Below are 24359 nucleotides of genomic sequence, written 5' to 3' on the forward strand. Positions count from 1 at the left end.
TCCTTCTCTCTCACCCTCTGCTCATGTAAATGGTACACACACATGCCCTCTCTTCTCTTCTCTCTCACCCTCTGCTCATGTAAATGGTACACACACATGCCCTCTCTTCCCTTCTATCTCACCCTCTGCTCATGTAAATGGTACACACACATGCCCTCTCTTCCCTTCTATCTCGCCCTCTGCTCATGTAAATAGTACACACACACACACACTCTCTTCCCTTCTCTCTCACCCTCTTCTCATGTAAATGGTACACACACATGCCCTCTCTTCCCTTCTCTCTCACCCTCTGCTTCATGTAAATGATACACACACACGCCCTCTCTTCCCTTCTCTCTCACCCTCTGTATCATGTAAATGATACACACACACGCCCTCTCTTCCCTTCTCTCTCACCCTCTGCTTCATGTAAATAATACACACACACGCCCTCTCTTCCCTTCTCTCTCACCCTCTGTATGATGTAAATGATACACACACACGCCCTCTCTTCCCTTCTCTCTCACCCTCTGCTTCATGTAAATAATACACACACACGCCCTCTCTTCCCTTCTCTCTCACCTTCTGCTCATGTAAATGATACACACACATGCCCTCTCTTCCCTTCTCTCTCACCTTCTGCTCATGTAAATGGTACACACACATGCCCTCTCTTCCCTTCTCTCTCACCTTCTGTATCATGTAAATGGTACACACACATGCCCTCTCTTCCCTTCTCTCTCACCCTCTGTATCATGTAATTGATACACACACATGCCCTCTCTTCCCTTCTCTCTCACCCTCTGTATCATGTAATTGATACACACACATGCCCTCTCTTCCCTTCTCTCTCACCCTCTGTTTCATGTAAATGATACACACACATGCCCTCTCTTCCCTTCTCTCTCTCTCTCCCTCTGTATCATGTAAATGGTACACACACATGCCCTCTCTTCCCTTCTCTCTCACCCTCTGCTCGTGTAAATGATACACGCACACACACGCCCTCTCTTCCCTTCTCTCTTACTCTCTGCTCATGTAAATGATACACACACATGCCCTCTCTTCCCTTCTCTCTCACCCTCTGCTTCATGTAAATGATACACACACATGCCCACTCTTCCCTTCTCTCACACCATCTGCTCATGTAAATGATACACACACATGCCCTCTCTTCCCTTCTCTCTCACCCTCTATCATGTAAATGATACACACACACACGCCCTCTCTTCCCTTCTCTCTCACCCTCTGCTTCATGTAAATAATACACACACACTCCCTCTCTTCCCTTCTCTCTCACCCTCTGCTCATGTAAATGGTACACACACATGCCCTCTCTTCCCTTCTCTCTCACCTTCTGCTCATGTAAATGATACACACACATGCCCTCTCTTCCCTTCTCTCTCACCCTCTGTATCATGTAATTGATACACACACATGCCCTCTCTTCCCTTCTCTCTCACCCTCTGTATCATGTAATTGATACACACACATGCCCTCTCTTCCCTTCTCTCTCACCCTCTGCTTCATGTAAATGATACACACACATGCCCTCTCTTCCCTTCTCTCTCTCCCTCTGTATCATGTAAATGGTACACACACATGCCCTCTCTTCCCTTCTCTCTCACCCTCTGCTTGTGTAAATGATACACACACACACGCACACACATGCCCTCTCTTCCCTTCTCTCTTACTCTCTGCTCATGTAAATGATACACACACATGCCCTCTCTTACCTTCTCTCTCACCCTCTGCTTCATGTAAATGATAAACACACATGCCCTCTCTTCCCTTCTCTCTCACCATCTGCTCATATAAATGATACACACACATGCCCTCTCTTCCCTTCTCTCTCACCCTCTGCTTCATGTAAATGATACACACACATGCCCTCTCTTCCCTTCTCTCTCACCCTCTGCTTTATGTAAATGATACACACACATGCCCTCTCTTCCCTTCTCTCTCACCCTCTGCTTCATGTAAATGATACACACACATGCCCTCTCTTCCCTTCTCTCTCACCCTCTGCTTCATGTAAATGATACACACACACACACAAGCCCTCTCTTCCCTTCTCTCTCACCCTCTGCTTCATGTAAATGATACACACACACATGCCCTCTCTTCCCTTCTCTCTCACCCTCTGCTTCATGTAAATGATACACACACACATGCCCTCTCTTCCCTTCTCTCTCACCCTCTGCTCATGTAAATGATACACACACATGCCCTCTCTTCCCTTCTCTCTCACCCTCTGTATCATGTAAATGATACACACACATGCCCTCTCTTCCCTTCTCTCTCACCCTCTGTATCATGTAAATGATACACACACACACACCCTCTCTTCCCTTCTCTCTCACCCTCTGTATCATGTAAATGATACACACACACGCCCTCTCTTCCCTTCTCTCTCACCCTCTGTATCATGTAAATGATACACACACATGCCCTCTCTTCCCTTCTCTCTCACCCTCTGTATCATGTAAATGATACACACACACACCCTCTCTTCCCTTCTCTCTCACCCTCTGTATCATGTAAATGATACACACACATGCCCTCTCTTCTCTTCTCTCTCACCCTCTATATCATGTAAATGATACACACACATGCCCTCTCTTCCCTTCTATCTCACCCTCTGTATCATGTAAATGATACACACACATGCCCTCTCTTCCCTTCTATCTCACCCTCTGTATCATGTAAATTTTACACACACATGCCCTCTCTTCCCTTCTCTCTCACCCTCTGCTCATGTAAATGATACACACACACATGCCCTCTCTTCCCTTCTCTCTCACCCTCTGCTTCATGTAAATGATACACACACATGCCCTCTCTTCCCTTCTCTCTCTCACCCTCTGTATCATGTAAATGATACACACACGCCCTCTCTTCCCTTCTCTCTCACCCTCTGCTTCATGTAAATAATACACACACACATGCCCTCTCTTCCCTTCTCTCTCACCCTCTGCTTCATGTAAATAATACACACACACGCCCTCTCTTCCCTTCTCTCTCACCCTCTGCTTCATGTAAATAATACACACACACATGCCCTCTCTTCCCTTCTCTCTCACCCTCTGCTTCATGTAATTGATACACACACACGCCCTCTCTTCTCTCTCACCCTCTGCTTCATGTAAATAATACACACACACGCCCTCTCTTCCCTTCTCTCTCACCCTCTGCTTTATGTAAATGGCGCATGTATGCCCCCTCTTATTTTCTAAATATATGATAAAAAGAGGAAACAAATAAAAGGGATGGTTCAGTTGCTTTGTCCAATAATAAAATATGACCTAAAACAGGAAAAACTGTATAATCTTTACAAAGAAGGGAAGTCCATTGAGGAATGTAACTTAATAAACAGAGTTAGTCGCACAAACCAGCTGTGCTATAAAGACTGCTGATTGGCTAACCATCAGTGTCCTCTCAGGACCAGTTCTCATAAGTGGTAACTCTGTTGCGCGTGCTAAGCACATAGTGTTACAAGTTCACCATGCTCTATTAAATTGGAGCATTTCATCCCTTACCCAATAATGGGCATTTAACATGTGTATATATTGACCTGTCTGCAAATTATTTTAAAAAAAAATTTTTTTAAGTAATGAAACCTGTTTTTGTTCTTAGATACCCAATATTCTCACATATATCTGAAATATTGAATTCAAATGACAGGGGCAATTCACTACTTTTTTTTAGACAATCAAGTATCTATGGAATGTAAAGTATTAAATAGCCATTTAGAAATAAGTTTTTGGAGTGAAGCTAAAATCCTAAACTTTAAATTATCTGACAGGTAATATTAATGATGATCAGACAGAAGATGCGAGTGTGACATGTCAGATGGAAGCTATAGAGCAGGAATTGTGTGACATCGGCAGTGCAGGTAATTTTTATTTCCTTTTTTATAGTGTCTGTAAGTAGTGTACATTTTATATCACTGGTCAGGGAGTTGTTTTAAGCTAAACAATCACACTGAATATTACTGAGTATTACCTAGGCCAGAAATGCCTGATGTAACTTTGAAAAGCCGTGAAACGCGTTGCATTGAAGTTTTAAAGCTTATTGGAATAGCTGCTCATTGTGCTGTGCGTTCACCGTGAAAAGTGTAACAGCGTTTATGTGGTTTTCAGTCAGCTGACAAAGAGAGTCAACCAATCCATAGTGCCTATTGAAATTGTGAGTTACACTGGTCCTGTGAGTGTCATTTTTGGACAAATAATAGTGTTATACACAAAAACTGTTGCTAGCCGGGTGGAATTAGAAAGTAGGTGGGAGGGGGCAATGTTATAAAGCACAAAAGAATTGCATCATTTAACAGACAAAGAGGAACATGAAACCAGAAATTTTTTCTTGTTTTATGATTCTGACAGAGCAGGCATTTTTAAACAATTTTCCAATTTACTTATTTTTGGCTAGTTTATAAGTGGAGCGCAAAAATTGTGCTTTCACAAGCTCGATATTTGTACCCCACTCTGTAATACCAGTGCACGCAAATATGTGCTGGTATTACAAGTAAAGCAGGCAGGAGTGCCAGGAGGTTGGGCAGAATTTCAGGTTCGCCTCCTTGAATTCCCAAAGAGAGGGCGAGACTCGAGAGACAGAGAGCGATAGACAGAGAGAGAGCGAGAGACAGAGAACTTCGTATTTTTGCGCTAGTCGGGTTACTGCTAGAGCAAAAGCAGTTTACTTTCAACTTGTAATACCAGTGCAGAGAGAGTGACCAAGAGAGCGAAAGACAGACAGAGCGAGGTCGCGTTCACATTGCATGGAAGCTTTGCGCTCACAAAAGCGCGCTGCCCTAGGCTCCAATGGGAGCCTCGTTCTGATGCCAATAGACACGGCAAAGAATCTAGCGTAGCGAAGGGGGTAAGTCGTGCAGCGTTGGGCAGCATATTTAAAATATATATGAATATATACATTTATATCTATGTGTCTATATGTGTGTATATATATATACACATATTATCACATAAATATATAAGCATATATATATATATTTACAGTTTAAACACATTCCCCATAGACCGCTATGTAAAGTGCCTTTTTTTTCTAACACGCCACATCCCCTCACTTCAACCCCTTATAACTTGAGCAGTTATTTAACGTGCCCTCGTAAACGGGGAAATTTGCCTATGGGGGGAGGGGAGGGAAGAGAGTTGTTTTGGAAGGGATCAGGGGGTGGTAGGTGCCAGGTGGGAGGGTGATCCCTACACTAGCGCAAATATTAAATGGACAGTCTAGTCAAAATAAACTTTCATGATTCAAATAGGGCAGGTGATTTTAAACAACTTTCCAATTTACTTTTATCATCCAATTTGCTTTGTTCTTGTGGTATTGTTTTTGAAAGCTAAACCTAGGTAAGCGCAGATGCTAATTTCTCCAACATTGGTGTGTCCGGTCCACGGCGTCATCCTTACTTGTGGGATATTCTCTTCCCCAACAGGAAATGGCAAAGAGTCCCAGCAAAGCTGGCCATATAGTCCCTCCTAGGCTCCGCCCACCCCAGTCATTCTCTTTGCCGTTGCACAGGCAACATCTCCACGGAGATGGTTAAGAGTTTTTTGGTGTTTAAATGTAGTTTTTATTCTTCTATCAAGTGTTTGTTTGTTATTTTAAAATAGTGCTGGTATGTACTATTTACTCTGAAACAGAAAAGGATGAAGATTTCTGTTTGTGAGAGGAAGATGATTTTAGCAGACAGTAACTAAAATCGATTGCTGTTTCCACATAGGACTGTTGAGATGAAGTAACTTCAGTTGGGGGAAACAGTTAGCAGACTTTTCTGCTTAAGGTATGACTAGCCATATTTCTAACAAGACTGTGTAATGCTGGAAGGCTGTCATTTCCCCTCATGGGGACCGGTAAGCCATTTTCTTAGTCAAACAAACAGAATAAAGGGCTGAATATGGGCTAAAAAACTGGTAGACATTTTTATGGGCTAAATCGATTGCTTTATTTGGGCATATTATTCAGATTTAGGCTGACAATTTGCATTTATAATCTTGGGGAATGTTTATAAAACGGCAGGCACTGTGTTAGACACCTTTTCCAGTCAGGGGGCCTTTCTAGTTATAGACTGATCCTCATTTTCGCGCCATTACTGCGCAGTTGTTTTTTGAGAGCAGGGCATGCAGATGCATGTGTGAGGATCTAAAAATCACTGGAAAAGCTTCTAGAAGGCGTCAATTGGTATCGTATTCCCCTCTGGGCTTGGTTGGGTCTCAGCAAAGACTATAGCTGGGACTGTATAGGGGTTAAATTTAAAAACGGCTCAGGTTCCGTTATTTTAAGGGTTAAAGCTCTGAAATTTGGTGTGCAATACTTTTAATGCTTTAAGACACTGTGGTGAAATTTTGGTAATTTTTTAACAATTCCTTCATACTTTTTCACATATTCAGTAATAAAGTGTTTTCTGTTTGAAATTTAAAGAGACAGTAACGGTTTTGTTTTAAAACGTTTTTTGTGCTTTGTTGACAAGTTTAAGCCTGTTTAACATGTCTGTACCTTCAGATAAGCTATGTTCTATATGTATGAAAGCCAATGTGTCTCCCCATTTAAATTTATGTGATAATTGTGCCATAGCGTCCAAACAAAGTAAGGACAGTACTGCCACAGATAATGAAATTGCCCAAGATGATTCCTCAAATGAGGGGAGTAAACATGATACTACATAATCTCCTACTGTGTCTACACCAGTTTTGCCCACGCAGGAGGCCCCTAGTACATCTAGTGCGCCAATGCTTATTACCATGCAACAATTAACGGCTGTAATGGATAGCTCCATAGCAAATATTTTATCCAAGATGCCTACTTATCAGAGAAAGCGCGATTGCTCTGTTTTAAACACTGAAGAGCAAGAGGGCGCTGATGATAACTGTTCTGTCATACCCTCACACCAATCTGAAGGGGCCATGAGGGAGGTTTTGTCAGATGGAGAAATCTCAGATTCAGGAAAAATTTCTCATCAAGCTGAACCTGATGATGTGACATTTAAATTAGAACATCTCCGCGCACTGCTTAAGGAGGTGTTATCTACTCTGGATGATTGTGACAACTTGGTCATTCCAGAGAAATTATGCAAGATGGACAAGTTCCTAGAGGTTCCGGTGCCCCCCGACGCTTTTCCTATACCCAAGCGGGTGGCGGACATAGTAAATAAGGAGTGGGAAAAGCCCGGCATACCTTTTGTTCCCCCCCCTATATTTAAGAAATTATTTCCTATGGTCGACCCCAGAAAGGACTTATGGCAGACAGTCCCTAAGGTCGAGGGGGCAGTTTCTACTCTAAACAAACGCACTACTATTCCTATCGAAGATAGTTGTGCTTTCAAAGATCCTATGGATAAAAAATTGGAAGGTTTGCTTAAAAAGATTTTTGTACAGCAAGGCTACCTTCTACAACCAATTTCGTGCATTGTTCCTGTCACTACGGCAGCGTGGTTCTGGTTCGAGGAACTAGAAAAGTCGCTCAGTAGAGAAACTCCATATGAAGAGGTTATGGACAGAGTTCACGCACTTAAATTGGCTAACTCTTTTATTTTAGATGCCGCTTTGCAATTAGCTAGATTAGCGGCGAAAAATTCAGGGTTTGCTATTGTGGCGCGCAGAGCGCTTTGGCTAAAGTCTTGGTCAGCGGATGTGTCATCCAAGACAAAATTGCTTAACATCCCTTTCAAAGGTAAAACTTTATTTGGACCAGAATTGAAAGAGATTATTTCAGACATCACTGGGGGAAAGGGCCACGCCCTTCCACAGGATAGGTCTTTTAAGGCTAAAAATAAGTCTAATTTTCGTCCCTTTCGCAGAAACGGACCGGCCTCTATTTCTGCATCCTCTAAGCAAGAGGGTAATGCCTCACAACCCAAACCAGCCTGGAAACCAATGCAAGGCTGGAACAAGGGTAAGCAGGCCAAGAAGCTTGCCACTGCTAACAAAACAGCATGAAGGAGTAGCCCCCGATCCGGGACTGGATCTAGTGGGGGGCAGACTCTCTCTCTTTGCTCAGGCTTGGGCAAGAGATGTTCAGGATCCTTGGGCGCTAGAAATAGTTTCTCAAGGTTATCTCCTGGAATTCAAGGAACTACCCCCAAGGGGAAGGTTCCACATGTCTCACTTATCCTCAAACCAAATAAAGAGACAGGCATTCTTACATTGTGTAGAAGACCTGTTAAAGATGGGAGTGATACACCCAGTTCCAATAAAGGAACAAGGAATGGGATTTTATTCCAATCTGTTCGTAGTCCCCAAAAAAGAGGGAATGTTCAGACCAATTTTGGATTTGAAGATCCTAAACAAATTTCTCAGGGTACCATCGTTCAAGATGGAAACCATTCGAACGATTCTACCCACCATCCAGGAAAGTCAATTTATGACTACCGTGGATCTAAAGGATGCGTACCTACATATTCCTATCCACAAAGAACATCATCAGTTCCTAAGGTTCGCTTTTCTGGACAAGCATTACCAGTTTGTGGCCCTCTCATTCGGATTAGCCACTGCTCCAAGGATTTTCACAAAGGTGCTAGGGTCCCTTCTAGCGGTTCTAAGACCGAGGGGCATTGCAGTAGTACCTTACTTGGACGACATTCTAATACAAGCGTCGTCCCTGTCAAAAGCAAAGGCTCATACGGACATTGTTCTAGCCTTTCTCAGATCTCACGGATGGAAGGTGAACAAAGAAAAAAGTTCTCTGTCTCCGTCGACAAGAGTTCCCTTCTTGGGAACAATAATAGATTCCTTAGAAATGAGGATTTTTCTGACAGAGGTCAGAAAATCAAAACTTCTAAGCTCTTGTCAAGTGCTTCATTCTGTTCCTCGTCCTTCCATAGCGCAGTGCATGGAAGTAGTAGGATTGATGGTTGCAACAATGGACATAGTTCCTTTTGCACGAATTCATCTAAGACCATTACAACTGTGCATGCTCAAACAGTGGAATGGGGATTATACAGACTTGTCTCCAATGATTCAAGTAGATCAAAAGACCAGAGATTCACTCCGTTGGTGGCTGACCCTGGACCATCTGTCCCAGGGAATGAGCTTCCGCAGACCAGAGTGGGTCATTGTCACGACCGACGCCAGTCTAGTGGGCTGGGGCGCGGTCTGGGAATCCCTGAAAGCTCAGGGTCTATGGTCTCGGGAAGAGTCTCTTCTCCCGATAAACATTCTGGAACTGAGAGCGATATTCAATGCTCTCAGAGCTTGGCCTCAACTAGCAAAGGCCAAATTCATAAGGTTCCAATCAGACAACATGACGGCCGTTGCATATATCAATCATCAGGGGGGAACAAGGAGTTCCCTGGCGATGAAAGAAGTGACCAAAATAATTCAATGGGCGGAGGATCACTCCTGCCACTTGTCTGCGATCCACATCCCAGGAGTGGAAAATTGGGAGGCGGATTTTCTGAGTCGTCAGACATTCCATCCGGGGGAGTGGGAACTCCATCCGGAAATCTTTGCCCAAATAACTCAATTATGGGGCATTCCAGACATGGATCTGATGGCGTCTCGTCAGAACTTCAAGGTTCCTTTCTACGGGTCCAGATCCAGGGATCCCAAGGCAACTCTAGTAGATGCACTAGTAGCACCTTGGACCTTCAACCTAGCTTCTGTATTTCCACCGTTTCCTCTCATTCCCAGGCTGGTAGCCAGGATCAATCAGGAGAGGGCCTCTGTGATCTTGATAGCTCCTGCGTGGCCACGCAGGACTTGGTATGCAGACCTGGTGAATATGTCATCGGCTCCACCATGGAAGCTACCTTTGAGACAGGACCTTCTTGTTCAGGGTCCATTCGAACATCCAAATCTGGTCTCCCTCCAGCTGACGGCTTGGAGATTGAACGCTTGATTCTATCGAAGCGTGGGTTTTCAGATTCTGTTATAGATACTCTGATTCAGGCCAGAAAACCGGTATCTAGAAAAATTTACCATAAAATATGGAAAAAATATATCTGTTGGTGTGAATCCAAAGGATTCCCATGGAATAAGATAAAAATTCCTAAGATTCTCTCCTTTCTACAAGAAGGTTTGGAGAAAGGATTATCTGCAAGTTCTCTAAAGGGACAGATCTCTGCTTTATCTGTCTTACTACACAAAAGACTGGCAGCAGTGCCAGATGTTCAAGCATTTGTTCAGGCTCTGGTTAGGATCAAGCCTGTTTACAGACCTTTGACTCCTCCCTGGAGTCTAAATCTAGTTCTTTCAGTTCTTCAAGGGGTTCCGTTTGAACCTTTACATTCCATAGATATTAAGTTACTATCTTGGAAAGTTTTGTTTTTAGTTGCAATTTCTTCTGCTAGAAGAGTTTCAGAGTTATCTGCTCTGCAGTGTTCTCCGCCCTATCTGGTGTTCCATGCAGATAAGGTGGTTTTGCGTACTAAGCCTGGTTTTCTTCCTAAAGTTGTTTCTAACAAAAATATTAACCAGGAGATAGTTGTACCTTCTTTGTGTCCGAATCCAGTTTCAAAGAAGGAACGTTTGTTACACAATTTGGACGTTGTCCGTGCTCTAAAATTCTATTTAGAGGCTACTAAAGATTTCAGACAAACATCTTCCTTGTTTGTTGTTTATTCTGGTAAAAAGAGAGGTCAAAAAGCGACTTCTACCTCTCTTTCCTTTTGGCTTAAAAGCATCATCCGATTGGCTTATGAGACTGCCGGACGGCAGCCTCCAGAAAGAATCACAGCTCACTCCACTAGGGCTGTGGCTTCCACATGGGCCTTCAAGAACGAGGCTTCTGTTGACCAGATATGTAAGGCAGTGACTTGGTCTTCACTGCACACTTTTGCCAAATTTTACAAATTTGATACTTTTGCTTCTTCGGAGGCTATTTTTGGGAGAAAGGTTTTGCAAGCTGTGGTGCCTTCCGTTTAGGTAACCTGATTTGCTCCCTCCCTTCATCCGTGTCCTAAAGCTTTGGTATTGGTTCCCACAAGTAAGGATGACGCCGTGGACCGGACACACCAATGTTGGAGAAAACAGAATTTATGCTTACCTGATAAATTACTTTCTCCAACGGTGTGTCCGGTCCACGGCCCGCCCTGGTTTTTTAATCAGGTCTGATGAATTATTTTCTCTAACTACAGTCACCACGGTACCATATGGTTTCTCCTATATATATTTCCTCCTGTCCGTCGGTCGAATGACTGGGGTGGGCGGAGCCTAGGAGGGACTATATGGCCAGCTTTGCTGGGACTCTTTGCCATTTCCTGTTGGGGAAGAGAATATCCCACAAGTAAGGATGACGCCGTGGACCGGACACACCGTTGGAGAAAGTAATTTATCAGGTAAGCATAAATTCTGTTTTCTAAGCCCATGAAGGCCGTCTCTAATCTGAATGCACAGCTAGAGGGTGTTAGTTCATGTGTGCCATATAGATAACATTGTACTCACTCCCGTGGAGTTAATTATGAGTCAGCACTGATTGGCTAAAATGCAAGTCTGTAAAAAAAAAATTTAAATAAGGGAGCTGTCTGCAGAGGCTTAGATACAAGGTAATCACAGATGTAAAAAGTATATTAATATAACAGTATTTGTTGTGCAAAACTGGACAATAAAGGGACTATCTATCTTTTTAAACAATACAAATTCTAGAGCAGACTGTCCCTTTAACCTTACGAGCTAATTGATTAAAGGAGAGATTTTTCTTTCACAATTTAGATAGACCATACAATTTTAAATAACTTTTCCAATGTACTTCTGTTATCTAATTTGCTTTGTTTTCTTTGTATTTTTGGTGAAAAGCATACCTAGGTAGGCTTAGGAGCTACCTGCTGATTGGTGGCTGCACATATAGTGAAGAACAAGTTGGGCTTTCATGTCCTTTAAACCCATTCACTGCTTGGATTTTCAGAAATGTGATGTGCAGATGCAATTAGCGGCCTTCTAATGGCCAAGAAACAATGGCAAAGCCGTGCATGTCTGCCACTTCTGAACAAAGGGGATCCCAGAGAAGCTTTTACAACCGTTTGTCTTATGACTGCAGTAGTTGTGTGTAAATAATTTCAGTGAGAAACACAAACACCTAAATTACAAGTTGTGCGCTAAACCCGGTGCGTAAATAACGCTAAAAATTACAGATAAACCTTCTTGTGTTGTGCGGTATGGTGTGATAAGCTTCATACCGCACAAATGCCAAGTCCTGACTTGACGTGCTCGTGCACGTATTCCCCCATAGACATCAATGTAGAAAAAGTGTTAGAAAAAAAAACTAACACCTGCGATTGCGGAATGGCGATCGCTATAACGCAATCTCCATTGATGTCTATGGAGACAAGAAGGTTATGTAAAATCCTAACACCCTTACACAAACCCCTCGTCTAAATACCCCTAATCCGTTGCCCCCTGACATAGCTGTCACTAAATAAAGATATTAACCCCTAATACACCACCCCCCGCATCGCCAACACTAAATAAAGTTATTAACCCCTTATCCGCCGCCTCCTGCATCGCAAATACTAAACCCATTAACCCCTAAACCGCCAAGCACCCACATCGCAAATACTAAACTAAACCCATTAACCCCTTAACCGCCAAACACCCACATCGTGACTACCTAAATTAAACTATTAACCCCTAAACCTAACACCCCCTAACTTTAAATTAAAGTTACAATATAACTACCTTAAAATAAATAAAAACTTATCTGTGAAATGAAAAAACCTAAGCTTAAATATAAATAAGCCTAACATTACTATTTAAAATAATATATATATATATATATATATATATATATATATATATATATATAATATACACGAAAATTACAAGATTAAAAAATCCTAACCCTACGAAAAAATAAAAACAACCAACATTGCAAAAAAGTCTAAAATTTTAAAAAAAAATCTAACGACTAGATTACGGGTTTTGTCGGTAAGGCTGTGCGGTGCTAACACTCCTTTTTTTTTTCTTACCGCTCCCTTTAAACAACGCTGGTATTACGAGTTTTCTTTAAGCCGGCGTTAGCCTCAGAAAAGTGAGCTTTGAGCAAAATTTAGCTCCACATCTCACCTCGATACCAGCGTTGCTTACGGTAGCGGTAAACTGGCAAAACGTGCTTGTGCACGATTTCCCCATAGGAAACAATGGGGCTGAGCTGGCTGGAAAAAAAACCTAACACCTGCAAAAAAGCAGCGTTCAGCTCCTAACGCAGCCCCATTATTTCCTATGGGGAAATTAATTTTATGTCTGCACCTAACACCCTAATATGAACCCCGAGTCTCAACACCCCTAATCTTACACTTATTAACCCCTAACCTGCCGCCCCCGACATCGTCGCCACCTGCATTATACTATTATCCCCTAATCTAAAAATAAAGGCAACTAAATCCTCTCCCAAGGTTAAAATCACCAGATCCTTCAAAAAAATTAATCTTCAATCTTTTCTAATTGACATCCAGAACCTACCCTGGCACAGATTAAACTTAATCCCTGATCTAGATTCTGCAGTTGAATTCTTTCAGTCTGAACTCCTACAAGTTTGGAATTTACATGCCCCGCTGCATAAGGTGAGAGTAAAAGGAGCACACCTGAATTGGATCACAGCTGACCTCATTCAAATGTACCAGTTTCGGAATTCATTGTGGTCAAAATTCAAGCATACAGGCTCTATGAACGATCACTGTGTATATAGAAAATGGCGGAATATATGCTCTAAACAAACAAAATTGGCCAAGGCCCAATATTTTTGTGAAAATCTGAACAATAACATATCAAACCCTAGAAAGTTTTGGAAACTCATAAATAACTTACAAAATCCTCCAATCCACTCCCAACCCCCCACTGTCACTGTGGACAACGATACCCTGCAACTCCCCTTAGAAGTAGCAAATGCCTTTAATAGTTATTTTGTTGGATGCTCCACCACCACCCTGATTGACAAACTAATAAATGACACGCATCCTGAAGCTACAAATGTGGATCAGGCCCCACTAAATCAGCAAAGACCCAATATAGAGAAGTTCAATTTTAGACCTCTACCTATCAATGTCATTAAGAAACACCTTAATAATCTAAAAATGAAAAACCAGTCTGGACCTGATCAAATCCCAGCAATGCTGTTGAAGCTCAGTGCTCCGGCAATTGCTAAACCGGTCACAACCCTAATTAACGAATCCTTGGTGTCTGGATACATACCCAAACTTTGGAAAACTGCAAGAGTAGTGCCTATTCATAAAAGTGGGGAGCTAACCTTGGTTTCTAATTATCGTCCTATATCTTTGCTCCCAGTATTGTCAAAAATCTTAGAAAAATGCATCCATACGCAATTATGTGAGTATTACCAACAATCTAACTATCTGACCCCTGATCAATCCGGTTTTCTCCAACATTGGTGTGTCCGGTCCACGGCGTCATCCTTACTTGTGGGATATTCTCTTCCCCAACAGGAAATGGCAAAGAGTCCCAGCAAAGCTGGTCACATGATCCCTCCTAGGCTCCGCCCACCCCAGTCATTCTCTTTGATGGTTAAGAGTTTTTTGGTGTTTAAATTTAGTTTTTATTCTTCTATCAAGTGTTTGTTATTTTAAAATAGTGCTGGTATGTACTATTTACTCTGAAACAGAAAAGGATGAAGATTTCTGTTTGTAAGAGGAAGATGATTTTAGCAGACAGTAACTAAAATCGATTGCTGTTTCCACACAGGACTGTTGAGATGAAGTAACTTCAGTTGGGGGAAACAGTTAGCAGACTTTTCTGCTTAAGGTATGACTAGCCATATTTCTAACAAGACCATGTAATGCTGGAAGGCTGTCATTTCCCCTCATGGGGACCGGTAAGCCATTTTCTTAGTCAAACATAAAAGAATAAAGGGCTTAAAAAAGGGCTTAAAAACTGGTAGACATTTTTATGGGCTAAAACGATTGCTTTATTGGGGCATATTATGCAGATTCTAGCTAATAATTGGCATTATAATCTTGGGGACCGTTTAAAAAACGGCAGGCACTGTGTTGGACACCTTTTTTAGTCTGGGGGCCTTTCTAGTTATAGACTGAGCCTCATTTTCGCGCTATTACTGCGCAGTTGTTTTTGGAGAGCAAGGCATGCAGATGCATGTGTGAGGATCTAAGAATCACTAAAAAAGCTTCTAGAAGGCGTTATTTGGTATCGTATTCCCCTCTGGGCTTGGTTGGGTCTCAGCAAAGCATATAGCTGGGACTGTATAGGGGTTAAATTTAAAAACGGCTCCGGTTCCGTTATTTTAAGGGTTAAAGCTCTGAAATTTGGTGTGCAATACTTTTAATGCTTTAAGACACTGTGGTGAAATTTTGGTAATTTTTGAACAATTCCTTCATACTTTTTCACATATTCAGTAATAAAGTGTTTTCAGTTTGAAATTTAAAGAGACAGTAACAGTTTTATTTTAAAACGTTTTTTGTGCTTTGTTGACAAGTTTAAGCCTGTTTAACATGTCTGTACCATCAGATAAGCTATGTTCTATATCTATGAAAGCCAATGTGTCTCCCCATTTAAATTTATGTGATAATTGTGCCATAGTGTCCAAACAAAGTAAGGACATTAATGCCACAGATAATGATATTGCCCAAGATGATTCCTCAAATGAGGGGAGTAAACATGATACTACATCATCCCCTACTGTGTCTACACCAGTTTTGCCCACACAGGAGGCCCCTAGTACATCTAGTGCGCCAATACTTATTACCATGCAACAATTAACGGCTGTAATGGATAACTCCATAGCAAATCTTTTATCCAAAATGCCTACTTATCAGAGAAAGCGCGATTGCTCTGTTTTAAACACTGAAGAGCAAGAGGGCGCTGATGATAACTGTTCTGACATACCCTCACACCAATCTCAAGGGGCCATGAGGGAGGTTTTGTCTGATGGAGAAATCTCAGATTCAGGAAAAATTTCTCATCAAGCTGAACCTGATGTTGTGACATTTAAATTTAAATTAGAACATCTCCGCGCACTGCTTAAGGAGGTGTTATCTACTCAGGATGATTGTGACAATTTGGTCATTCCAGAGAAATTATGTAAGATGGACAAGTTCCTAGAGGTTCCGGTGCCCCCCGACACTTTTCCTATACCCAAGCGGGTGGCGGACATAGTAAATAAAGAGTGGGAAAAGCCCGGCATACCTTTTGTTCCCCCCCCTATATTTAAGAAATTATTTCCTATAGTCAACCCCAGAAAGGACTTATGGCAGACAGTCCCCAAGGTCGAGGGGGCGGTTTCTACTCTAAACAAACGCACTACTATTCCTATCGAAGATAGTTGTGCTTTCAAAGATCCTATGGATAAAAAATTAGAGGGTTTGCTTAAAAAGATTTTTGTACAGCAAGGTTACCTTCTACAACCAATTTCATGCATTGTTCCTGTCACTACGGCAGCGTGTTACTGGTTCGAGGAACTAGAAAAGTCGCTCAGTAAAGAATCTTCGTATGAGAAGGTTATGGACAGAGTTCAAGCACTTAAATTGGCTAACTCTTTTGTTTTAGATGCCGCTTTGCAATTAGCTAGATTAGCGGCGAAAAATTCAGGGTTTGCTATCGTGGCGCGCAGAGCGCTTTGGCTAAAGTCTTGGTCAGCGGATGTGTCATCCAAGACAAAATTGCCTAACATTCCTTTCAAAGGTAAAACATTATTTGGACCAGATTTGAAAGAGATTATTTCAGACATCACTGGGGGAAAGGGCCACGCCCTCCCACAGGATAGGTCTTTTAAGGCTAAAAATAAGCCTAATTTTCGTCCCTTTCGCAGAAACGGACCAGCCTCTAATTCTGCATCCTCTAAGCAAGAGGGTAATACTTCACAACCCAAACCAGCCTGGAAACCAATGCAAGGCTGGAACAAGGGTAAGCAGGCCAAGAAGCCTACCACTGCTACCAAAACAGCATGAAGGGATAGCCCCCGATCCGGGACCGGATCTAGTGGGGGGCAGACTCTCTCTGTTTGCTCAGGCTTGGGCAAGAGATGTTCAGGATCCTTGGGCGCTAGAAATAGTTTCTCAAGGTTATCTCCTGGAATTCAAGGAACTACCCCCAAGGGGAAGGTTCCACAGGTCTCACTTATCTTCAAACCAAATAAAGAGACAGGCATTCTTACATTGTGTAGAAGACCTGTTAAAGATGGGAGTGATACATCCAGTTCCAATAAGAGAACAAGGAATGGGATTTTATTCCAATCTGTTCATAGTTCCCAAAAAAGAGGGAACATTCAGACCAATTTTGGATCTGAAGATCCTAAACAAATTTCTCAGGATACCATCGTTCAAAATGGAAACTATTCGAACGATCCTACCCACCATCCAGGAAAGTCAAAGGATGCGTACCTACATATTCCTATCCACAAGGAACATCATCAGTTCCTAAGGTTCGCTTTTCTGGACAAGCATTACCAGTTTGTGGCACTTCCATTCGGATTAGCCACTGCTCCAAGGATTTTCACAAAGGTACTAGGGTCCCTTCTAGCGGTTCTAAGACCAAGGGGCAGTAGTACCTTACTTGGACGACATCCTAATTCAAGCGTCGTCCCTGTCAAAAGCAAAGGCTCATACGGACATCGTCCTAGCCTTTCTCAGATCTCACGGATGGAAGGTGAACAAAGAAAAAAGTTCTCTGTCCCCGTCAACAAGAGTTCCCTTCTTGGGAACAATAATAGATTCCTTAGAAATGAGGAATTTTCTGACAGAGGTCAGAAAATCCAAACTTCTAAGCTCTTGTCAAGTACTTCATTCTGTTCCTCGTCCTTCCATAGCGCAGTGCATGGAAGTAATAGGATTGATGGTTGCAACAATGGACATAGTTCCTTTTGCACGAATTCATCTAAGACCATTACAACTGTGCATGCTCAGACAGTGGAATGGGGATTATACAGACTTGTCTCCGGTGATTCAAGTAGATCAAAAGACCAGAGATTCACTCCGTTGGTGGCTGACCCTGGACAATCTGTCACAGGGAATGAGCTTCCGCAGACCAGAGTGGGTCATTGTCACGACCGACGCCAGTCTAGTGGACTGGGGCGCGGTCTGGGAATCCCTGAAAGCTAAGGTCTATGGTCTCGGGAAGAGTCTCTTCTCCCGATAAACATTCTGGAACTGAGAGCGATATTCAATGCTCTCAGAGCAAAGGCCAAATTCATAAGGTTTCAATCAGACAACATGACGACCGTTGCATATATCAATCATCAGGGGGGAACAAGGAGTTCCCTGGCGATGATAGAAGTGACCAAGATAATTTAATGGGCGGAGGATCACTCCTGCCACTTGTCTGCGATCCACATCCCAGGAGTGGAAAATTGGGAAGCGGATTTTCTGAGTCGTCAGACATTCCATCCGGGGGAGTGGGAACTCCATCCGGAAATCTTTGCCCAAATAACTCAATTATGGGGCATTCCAGACATGGATCTGATGGCGTCTCGTCAGAACTTCAAGGTTCCTTGCTACGGGTCCAGATCCAGGGATCCCAAGGCGACTCTAGTAGATGCACTAGTAGCACCTTGGACCTTCAACCTAGCTTATGTATTCCCACCGTTTCCTCTCATTCCCAGGCTGGTAGCCAGGATCAATCAGGAGAGGGCCTCGGTGATCTTGATAGCTCCTGCGTGGCCACGCAGGACTTGGTATGCAGACCTGGTGAATATGTCATCGGCTCCACCATGGAAGCTACCTTTGAGACAGGACCTTCTTGTTCAGGGTCCATTCGAACATCCGAATCTGGTTTCCCTCCAACTGACGGCTTGGAGATTGAACGCTTGATTTTATCAAAGCGTGGGTTTTCAGATTCTGTAATAGATACTCTGATTCAGGCTAGAAAGCCTGTAACTAGAAAAATTTACCATAAAATATGGAAAAAATATATCTGTTGGTGTGAATCCAAAGGATTCCCATGGAACAAGATAAAAATTCCTAAGATTCTATCCTTTCTACAAGAAGGTTTGGAGAAAGGATTATCTGCAAGTTCTCTAAAGGGACAGATCTCTGCTTTATCTGTCTTACTACACAAAAGACTGGCAGCCGTGCCAGATGTTCAAGCATTTGTTCAGGCTCTGGTTAGGATCAAGCCTGTTTACAGACCTTTGACTCCTCCCTGGAGTCTAAATCTAGTTCTTTCAGTTCTTCAAGGGGTTCCGTTTGAACCTTTACATTCCATAGATATTAAGTTACTATCTTGGAAAGTTTTGTTTTTGGTTGCAATTTCTTCTGCTAGAAGAGTTTCAGAGTTGTCTGCTCTGCAGTGTTCTCCGCCCTATCTGGTGTTCCATGCAGATAAGGTGGTTTTGCGTACTAAGCCTGGTTTTCTTCCGAAAGTTGTTTCTAACAAAAATATTAACCAGGAGATAGTTGTACCTTCTTTGTGTCCGAATCCAGTTTCAAAGAAGGAACGTTTGTTACACAATTTGGACGTAGTCCGTGCTCTAAAATTCTATTTAGAGGCTACTAAAGATTTCAGACAAACATCTTCCTTGTTTGTTGTTTATTCTGGTAAAAGGAGAGGTCAAAAAGCGACTTCTACCTCTCTTTCCTTTTGGCTTAAAAGCATTATCCGATTGGCTTATGAGACTGCCGGACGGCAGCCTCCTGAAAGAATCACAGCTCACTCCACTAGGGCTGTGGCTTCCACATGGGCCTTCAAGAACGAGGCTTCTGTTGACCAGATATGTAAGGCAGCGACTTGGTCTTCACTGCACACTTTTGCCAAATTTTACAAATTTGATACTTTTGCTTCTTCGGAGGCTATTTTTGGGAGAAAGGTTTTGCAAGCTGTGGTGCCTTCCGTTTAGGTAACCTGATTTGCTCCCTCCCTTCATCTGTGTCCTAAAGCTTTGGTATTGGTTCCCACAAGTAAGGATGACGCCGTGGACCGGACACACCAATGTTGGAGAAAACAGAATTTATGCTTACCTGATAAATTACTTTCTCCAACGGTGTGTCCGGTCCACGGCCCGCCCTGGTTTTTTAATCAGGTCTGATGAATTATTTTCTCTAACTACAGTCACCACGGTATCATATGGTTTCTCCTATATATATTTCCTCCTGTCCGTCGGTCGAATGACTGGGGTGGGCGGAGCCTAGGAGGGATCATGTGACCAGCTTTGCTGGGACTCTTTGCCATTTCCTGTTGGGGAAGAGAATATCCCACAAGTAAGGATGACGCCGTGGACCGGACACACCGTTGGAGAAAGTAATTTATCAGGTAAGCATAAATTCTGTTTTCGCCCGAATCACTCCACTACAACTGCCCTCCTAAAACTTTGCAACGACATCCAAACTGGCATGGAACAAGGAGACATAACTGGAGTTATTTTCCTTGATTTTGCAAAGGCCTTTGACACAGTGGACCACGACATACTACTGCTCAAACTAAAAAACTCTGGTATTGCTGATCGTCTGTTAACCTGGTTTTGATCATATGTATCGGATCGATCGCAATATGTCTCCATTTCTGATGGCGACTCCCTCCCTCTCCCAGTCACGTATGGTGTACCCCAAGGTTCCATTCTCGGCCCCCTACTATTCACATTATTTATAAATGATCTACCTAATGTCTGCAAATCCTCAACTGTACACATGTACGCAGATGACACAGTAATCTATGCAAACAATTCCGATCTGTCGCAGCTTGAAGCAGTGCTCCAAGACCAGTTCGCAGAGGTAGAAAAGTGGATCTCAAAAAACAAACTCTTCCTAAACACTGACAAAACTGTCACAATGATCTTTGGAACGGGACCTAAATTACACAAATTACAAAATACCCATCTTCGCATCAAAATAAAATCCAATTGCATGCTGACCACAGTTCACTCTTTTAAATACTTGGGTATGTTATTAGACCCCAATCTATCTTTTGGCCTCCACATAGAAAAACTTGCATCTAAACTTTATCCAAAACTAGGTGCCCAGTACAAAAACAAATCCTGCCTCAGCCCTACAGTTAAAGAAAAGATTGTAAAGCAAATGTTGATGCCTATCATGGATTATGGGGACGTAGTATATGCACCTGCACCGCAAACTCATCTTAATAAACTTAATACGTTGTATAACTCGTTCTGCCGCTTTGTGCTACAATGTAACTACAGGACCCACCATTGTGACATGCTAAAAGAACTAAACTGGCTGACGCTGGAATCCAGACGCACCCTCCATCTTTCCTGCCTTGTGTTTAAGAGCCTTTCTGGGAAGCTCCCACCCTACCTGAGCAGAATGGTCCCCCCCCGGCTATTCCCACCTCCTATAACCTCCGATCCAGTACCAGCACATTATTTAGCTTGCCTCAATACAAAAAGAAAGCAGCTCGATCCTCCTTTTCCTACAGAGCACCACAATTATGGAATGACCTCCCTCACACTTTAAAAACTTCCCCAAGCCTAATATCCTTTAAGAGATCCCTCTCTACATATCTCAAAACAGAATGTGCCTGTCATGGTTGATTAAATATGTCCTACCAGTTCTATGTTAAATGTTTGTATATATTGTGTATTATTATTGTTTTTGTATTTTACTGTACACTATTGTATCAATGCAATGTTTTATAGTCCCAGGACATACTTGAAAACGAGAGAAATCTCAATGTATCCTTCCTGGTAAAATATTTTATAAATAAATAATTAATCTGCCGCTCCGGACACCGCCGCCACCTACATTATACTTATAAACCCCTAACCTGCTGCCCCCAACATCGCCGACACCTACATTATAGTTATTAACCCCTAATCTGCCCTCCCAACGTCGCTGCAACTATATTAAATTAATTAACCCCTAATCTGCCGCCGCCAACGTCGCCGCCACTATAATAAAGTTATTAACCCCTAAACCTAACCCTAACCCCTCCTAACTTAAATATAATTTAAATTAAATGAAATAAATTGAACATAATTAAATAAATTAATCCTATTTAAAACGAAATACTTACCGATAAAATAAACCCTAAGATAGCTACAATATAACTAATAGTTACATTGTAGCTATCTTAGGATTTATATTTATTTCACAGGCAACTTTGTATTTATTTTAACTAGGTACAATAGTTATTAAATAGTTATTAACTATTTAATAACTACCTAGCTAAAATAAGTACAAAACTACCTGTAAAATAAATCCTAACCTAAGTTACAATTACATCTAACACTACACTATCATTAAATAAATGACCTAAACTACCTACAATTAATTACAATTAAATTCAATAAACTAAATTACGGGAAAAAAAACACTAAATTACTGAAATTAAAAAAAATTACAAGAAGTTTAAACTAATTACACCTAATCTAAGCCCCCTAATAAAATAAAAAAGCCCCCAAAAATAATAAAATGCCCTACCCTATACTAAATTACAAATAGCCCTTAAAAGGGCCTTTTGCGGGGCATTGCCCCAAAGTAATCAGCTCTTTTACCTGTAAAAATAAATAAAAAATACAATACCCCCCCCAACATTACAACCCACCACCCATGATCACTTGTGCCCAGCTGGGTGAAGACAGCTCAAGGTAGGGTGATCTTCAATGGGGTAGTGTTAGTTTTTTTTTAAGGGGGGATTGGGTGGGTTTTAGAGTAGGGGTGTGTGGGTGGTGGGTTGTAATGTTGGGGGTATTGTATTTTTTTTTTACAGGTAAAAGAGCTGATTACTTTGGGGCAATGCCCCGCAAAAGGCCCTTTTAAGGGCTATTTGTAATTTAGTATAGGGTAGGGCATTTTATTATTTTGTGGGGCTTACATTAGGTGTAATTAGCTTAAACTTCTTTTAATTTTTTTTAATTTCAGTAATTTAGTGTTTTTTTCCCCCCGTAATTTAGTTTATTGAATTTAATTGTAATTAATTGTAGGTAGTTTAGGTAATTTATTTAATGATAGTGTAGTGTTAGATGTAATTGTAATTTAGGATTTATTTTACAGGTAATTTTGTACTTATTTTAGCTAGGTAGTTATTAAATAGTTAATAACTATTTAATAACTATTGTACCTAGTTAAAATAAATACAAAGTTGCCTGTGAAATAAATATAAATCCTAAGCTAGCTACAATGTAACTATTAGTTATATTCTAGCTAGCTTAGGGTTTATTTTATCGGTAAGTATTTAGTTTTAAATAGGATTAATTTATTTAATTATGTTAAATTTATTTAGTTTAATTTAAATTATATTTAAGTTAGGGGGGTTAGGGTTAGGTTTAGACTTAGGTTTAGGGGTTAATACCTTTAATATAGTAGCGGCGACGTTGGGGGCGGCAGATTAGGGGTTAATAAATGTAAGTAGGTGTCTGCGATGTTAGGGACGGCAGATTAGGGGTTAATAAAATTTAACTAGTGTTTGCAAGGCAGGAGTGCGGCGGTTTAGGGGTTAATACATTTATTAAAGTGCCGGGGATGTCCGGTCGGCAGATTAGGGGTTAATAATTGAAGGTAGGTGGCGGCGACGTTGGGGGCGGCAGATTAGGGGTTAATAAATATAATGTAGGTGTCGGCGATGTTAGGGGCAGCAGATTAGGGGTTCATAGGTATAATGTAGGTGGCGGCGATGTCCGGTCGGCAGATTAGGGGTTAACATTTTTTATTTTAGTGTTTGCGATGTGGGGGGGGCCTCGGTTTAGGGGTTAATAGGTAGTTTATGGGTGTTAGTGTTAGCACTTTAGTTAAGAGCTTTATGTTCCGGTGTTAACCCATAAAACTCTTAACTACTGACTTTCAAATGCGGTAGGAGTCTGGACAGGAGAGGGTGTACCGCTCACTTCTTCCAAGACTTGTAATACCGGCGTTAGGCAAATCCCATTAAAAAAATAGGATACGCAATTGACGTAAGGGGATTTGCGGTAGCCTCGAGTCGCGGAAGAAAAGTGAGCAGTAGACCCTTTCCTGCCTGACTCGTAATACCAGCAGGCGTTAAAAAGCAGCGTTGAGACCTCTCAACGCTGCTTTTTAAGGCTAACGCCAAACTCGTAATCTAGGCGTAAGATGATAAAAAATAATAAACTGAATTATTTAAAATAAAAAAATTAAACCTAATCTAATACCCCAATAAAACAAAACAGCCATTCCAAAATAACCCCCCCCCCCCACACTAATCTAACAATAAACTACCAATAGCCCTTAAAAGGGCCTTTTGTAGGGCATTGCCCTAAATAAATAAGCTCTTTTTGGAAAAAAAATGACAGTCATACTTTAGGGCAATGCCCTACAGAAAGCCCTTTTAAGAAATATTAGTAGTTTATTGTTAGATTAGGGTTTTTTTTTTTATTTTGGGGTGGCTTTTTTGTTTTTAAAGGGGTATTAGATTAGGTTTATTTTGGATAATTTTGTTAATTATTTTCTGTAATCTTAGACTTTTTTTCCCCTGTAGTTTTAGGATTTTGTAATTTTGTTATTTAGGTTTTTTATTTTTGGTATATATATATATTTTTTTTTTAAATTAGTAATGTTAGGT

General features: G+C 41.6%; 1 protein-coding gene across 2 annotated transcripts in view; it reads left to right on the top strand.

Moving 5' to 3' along the window:
- The window catches only part of LOC128666778 (oocyte zinc finger protein XlCOF7.1-like), a 98517-nt gene that overhangs the window by 45155 nt on the left and 29003 nt on the right, over positions 1–24359 (top strand). For both annotated transcript variants that reach the window (XM_053721569.1, XM_053721568.1), the window contains exon 6: positions 3785–3874. In XM_053721569.1, coding sequence (XP_053577544.1) covers positions 3785–3874 — 90 coding nt within the window. The remainder of the gene's footprint in view (positions 1–3784; positions 3875–24359) is intronic.

Source organism: Bombina bombina, chromosome 7, assembly GCF_027579735.1.
Source record: "Bombina bombina isolate aBomBom1 chromosome 7, aBomBom1.pri, whole genome shotgun sequence".
Classification (NCBI taxonomy): Eukaryota; Metazoa; Chordata; class Amphibia; order Anura; family Bombinatoridae; genus Bombina; species Bombina bombina.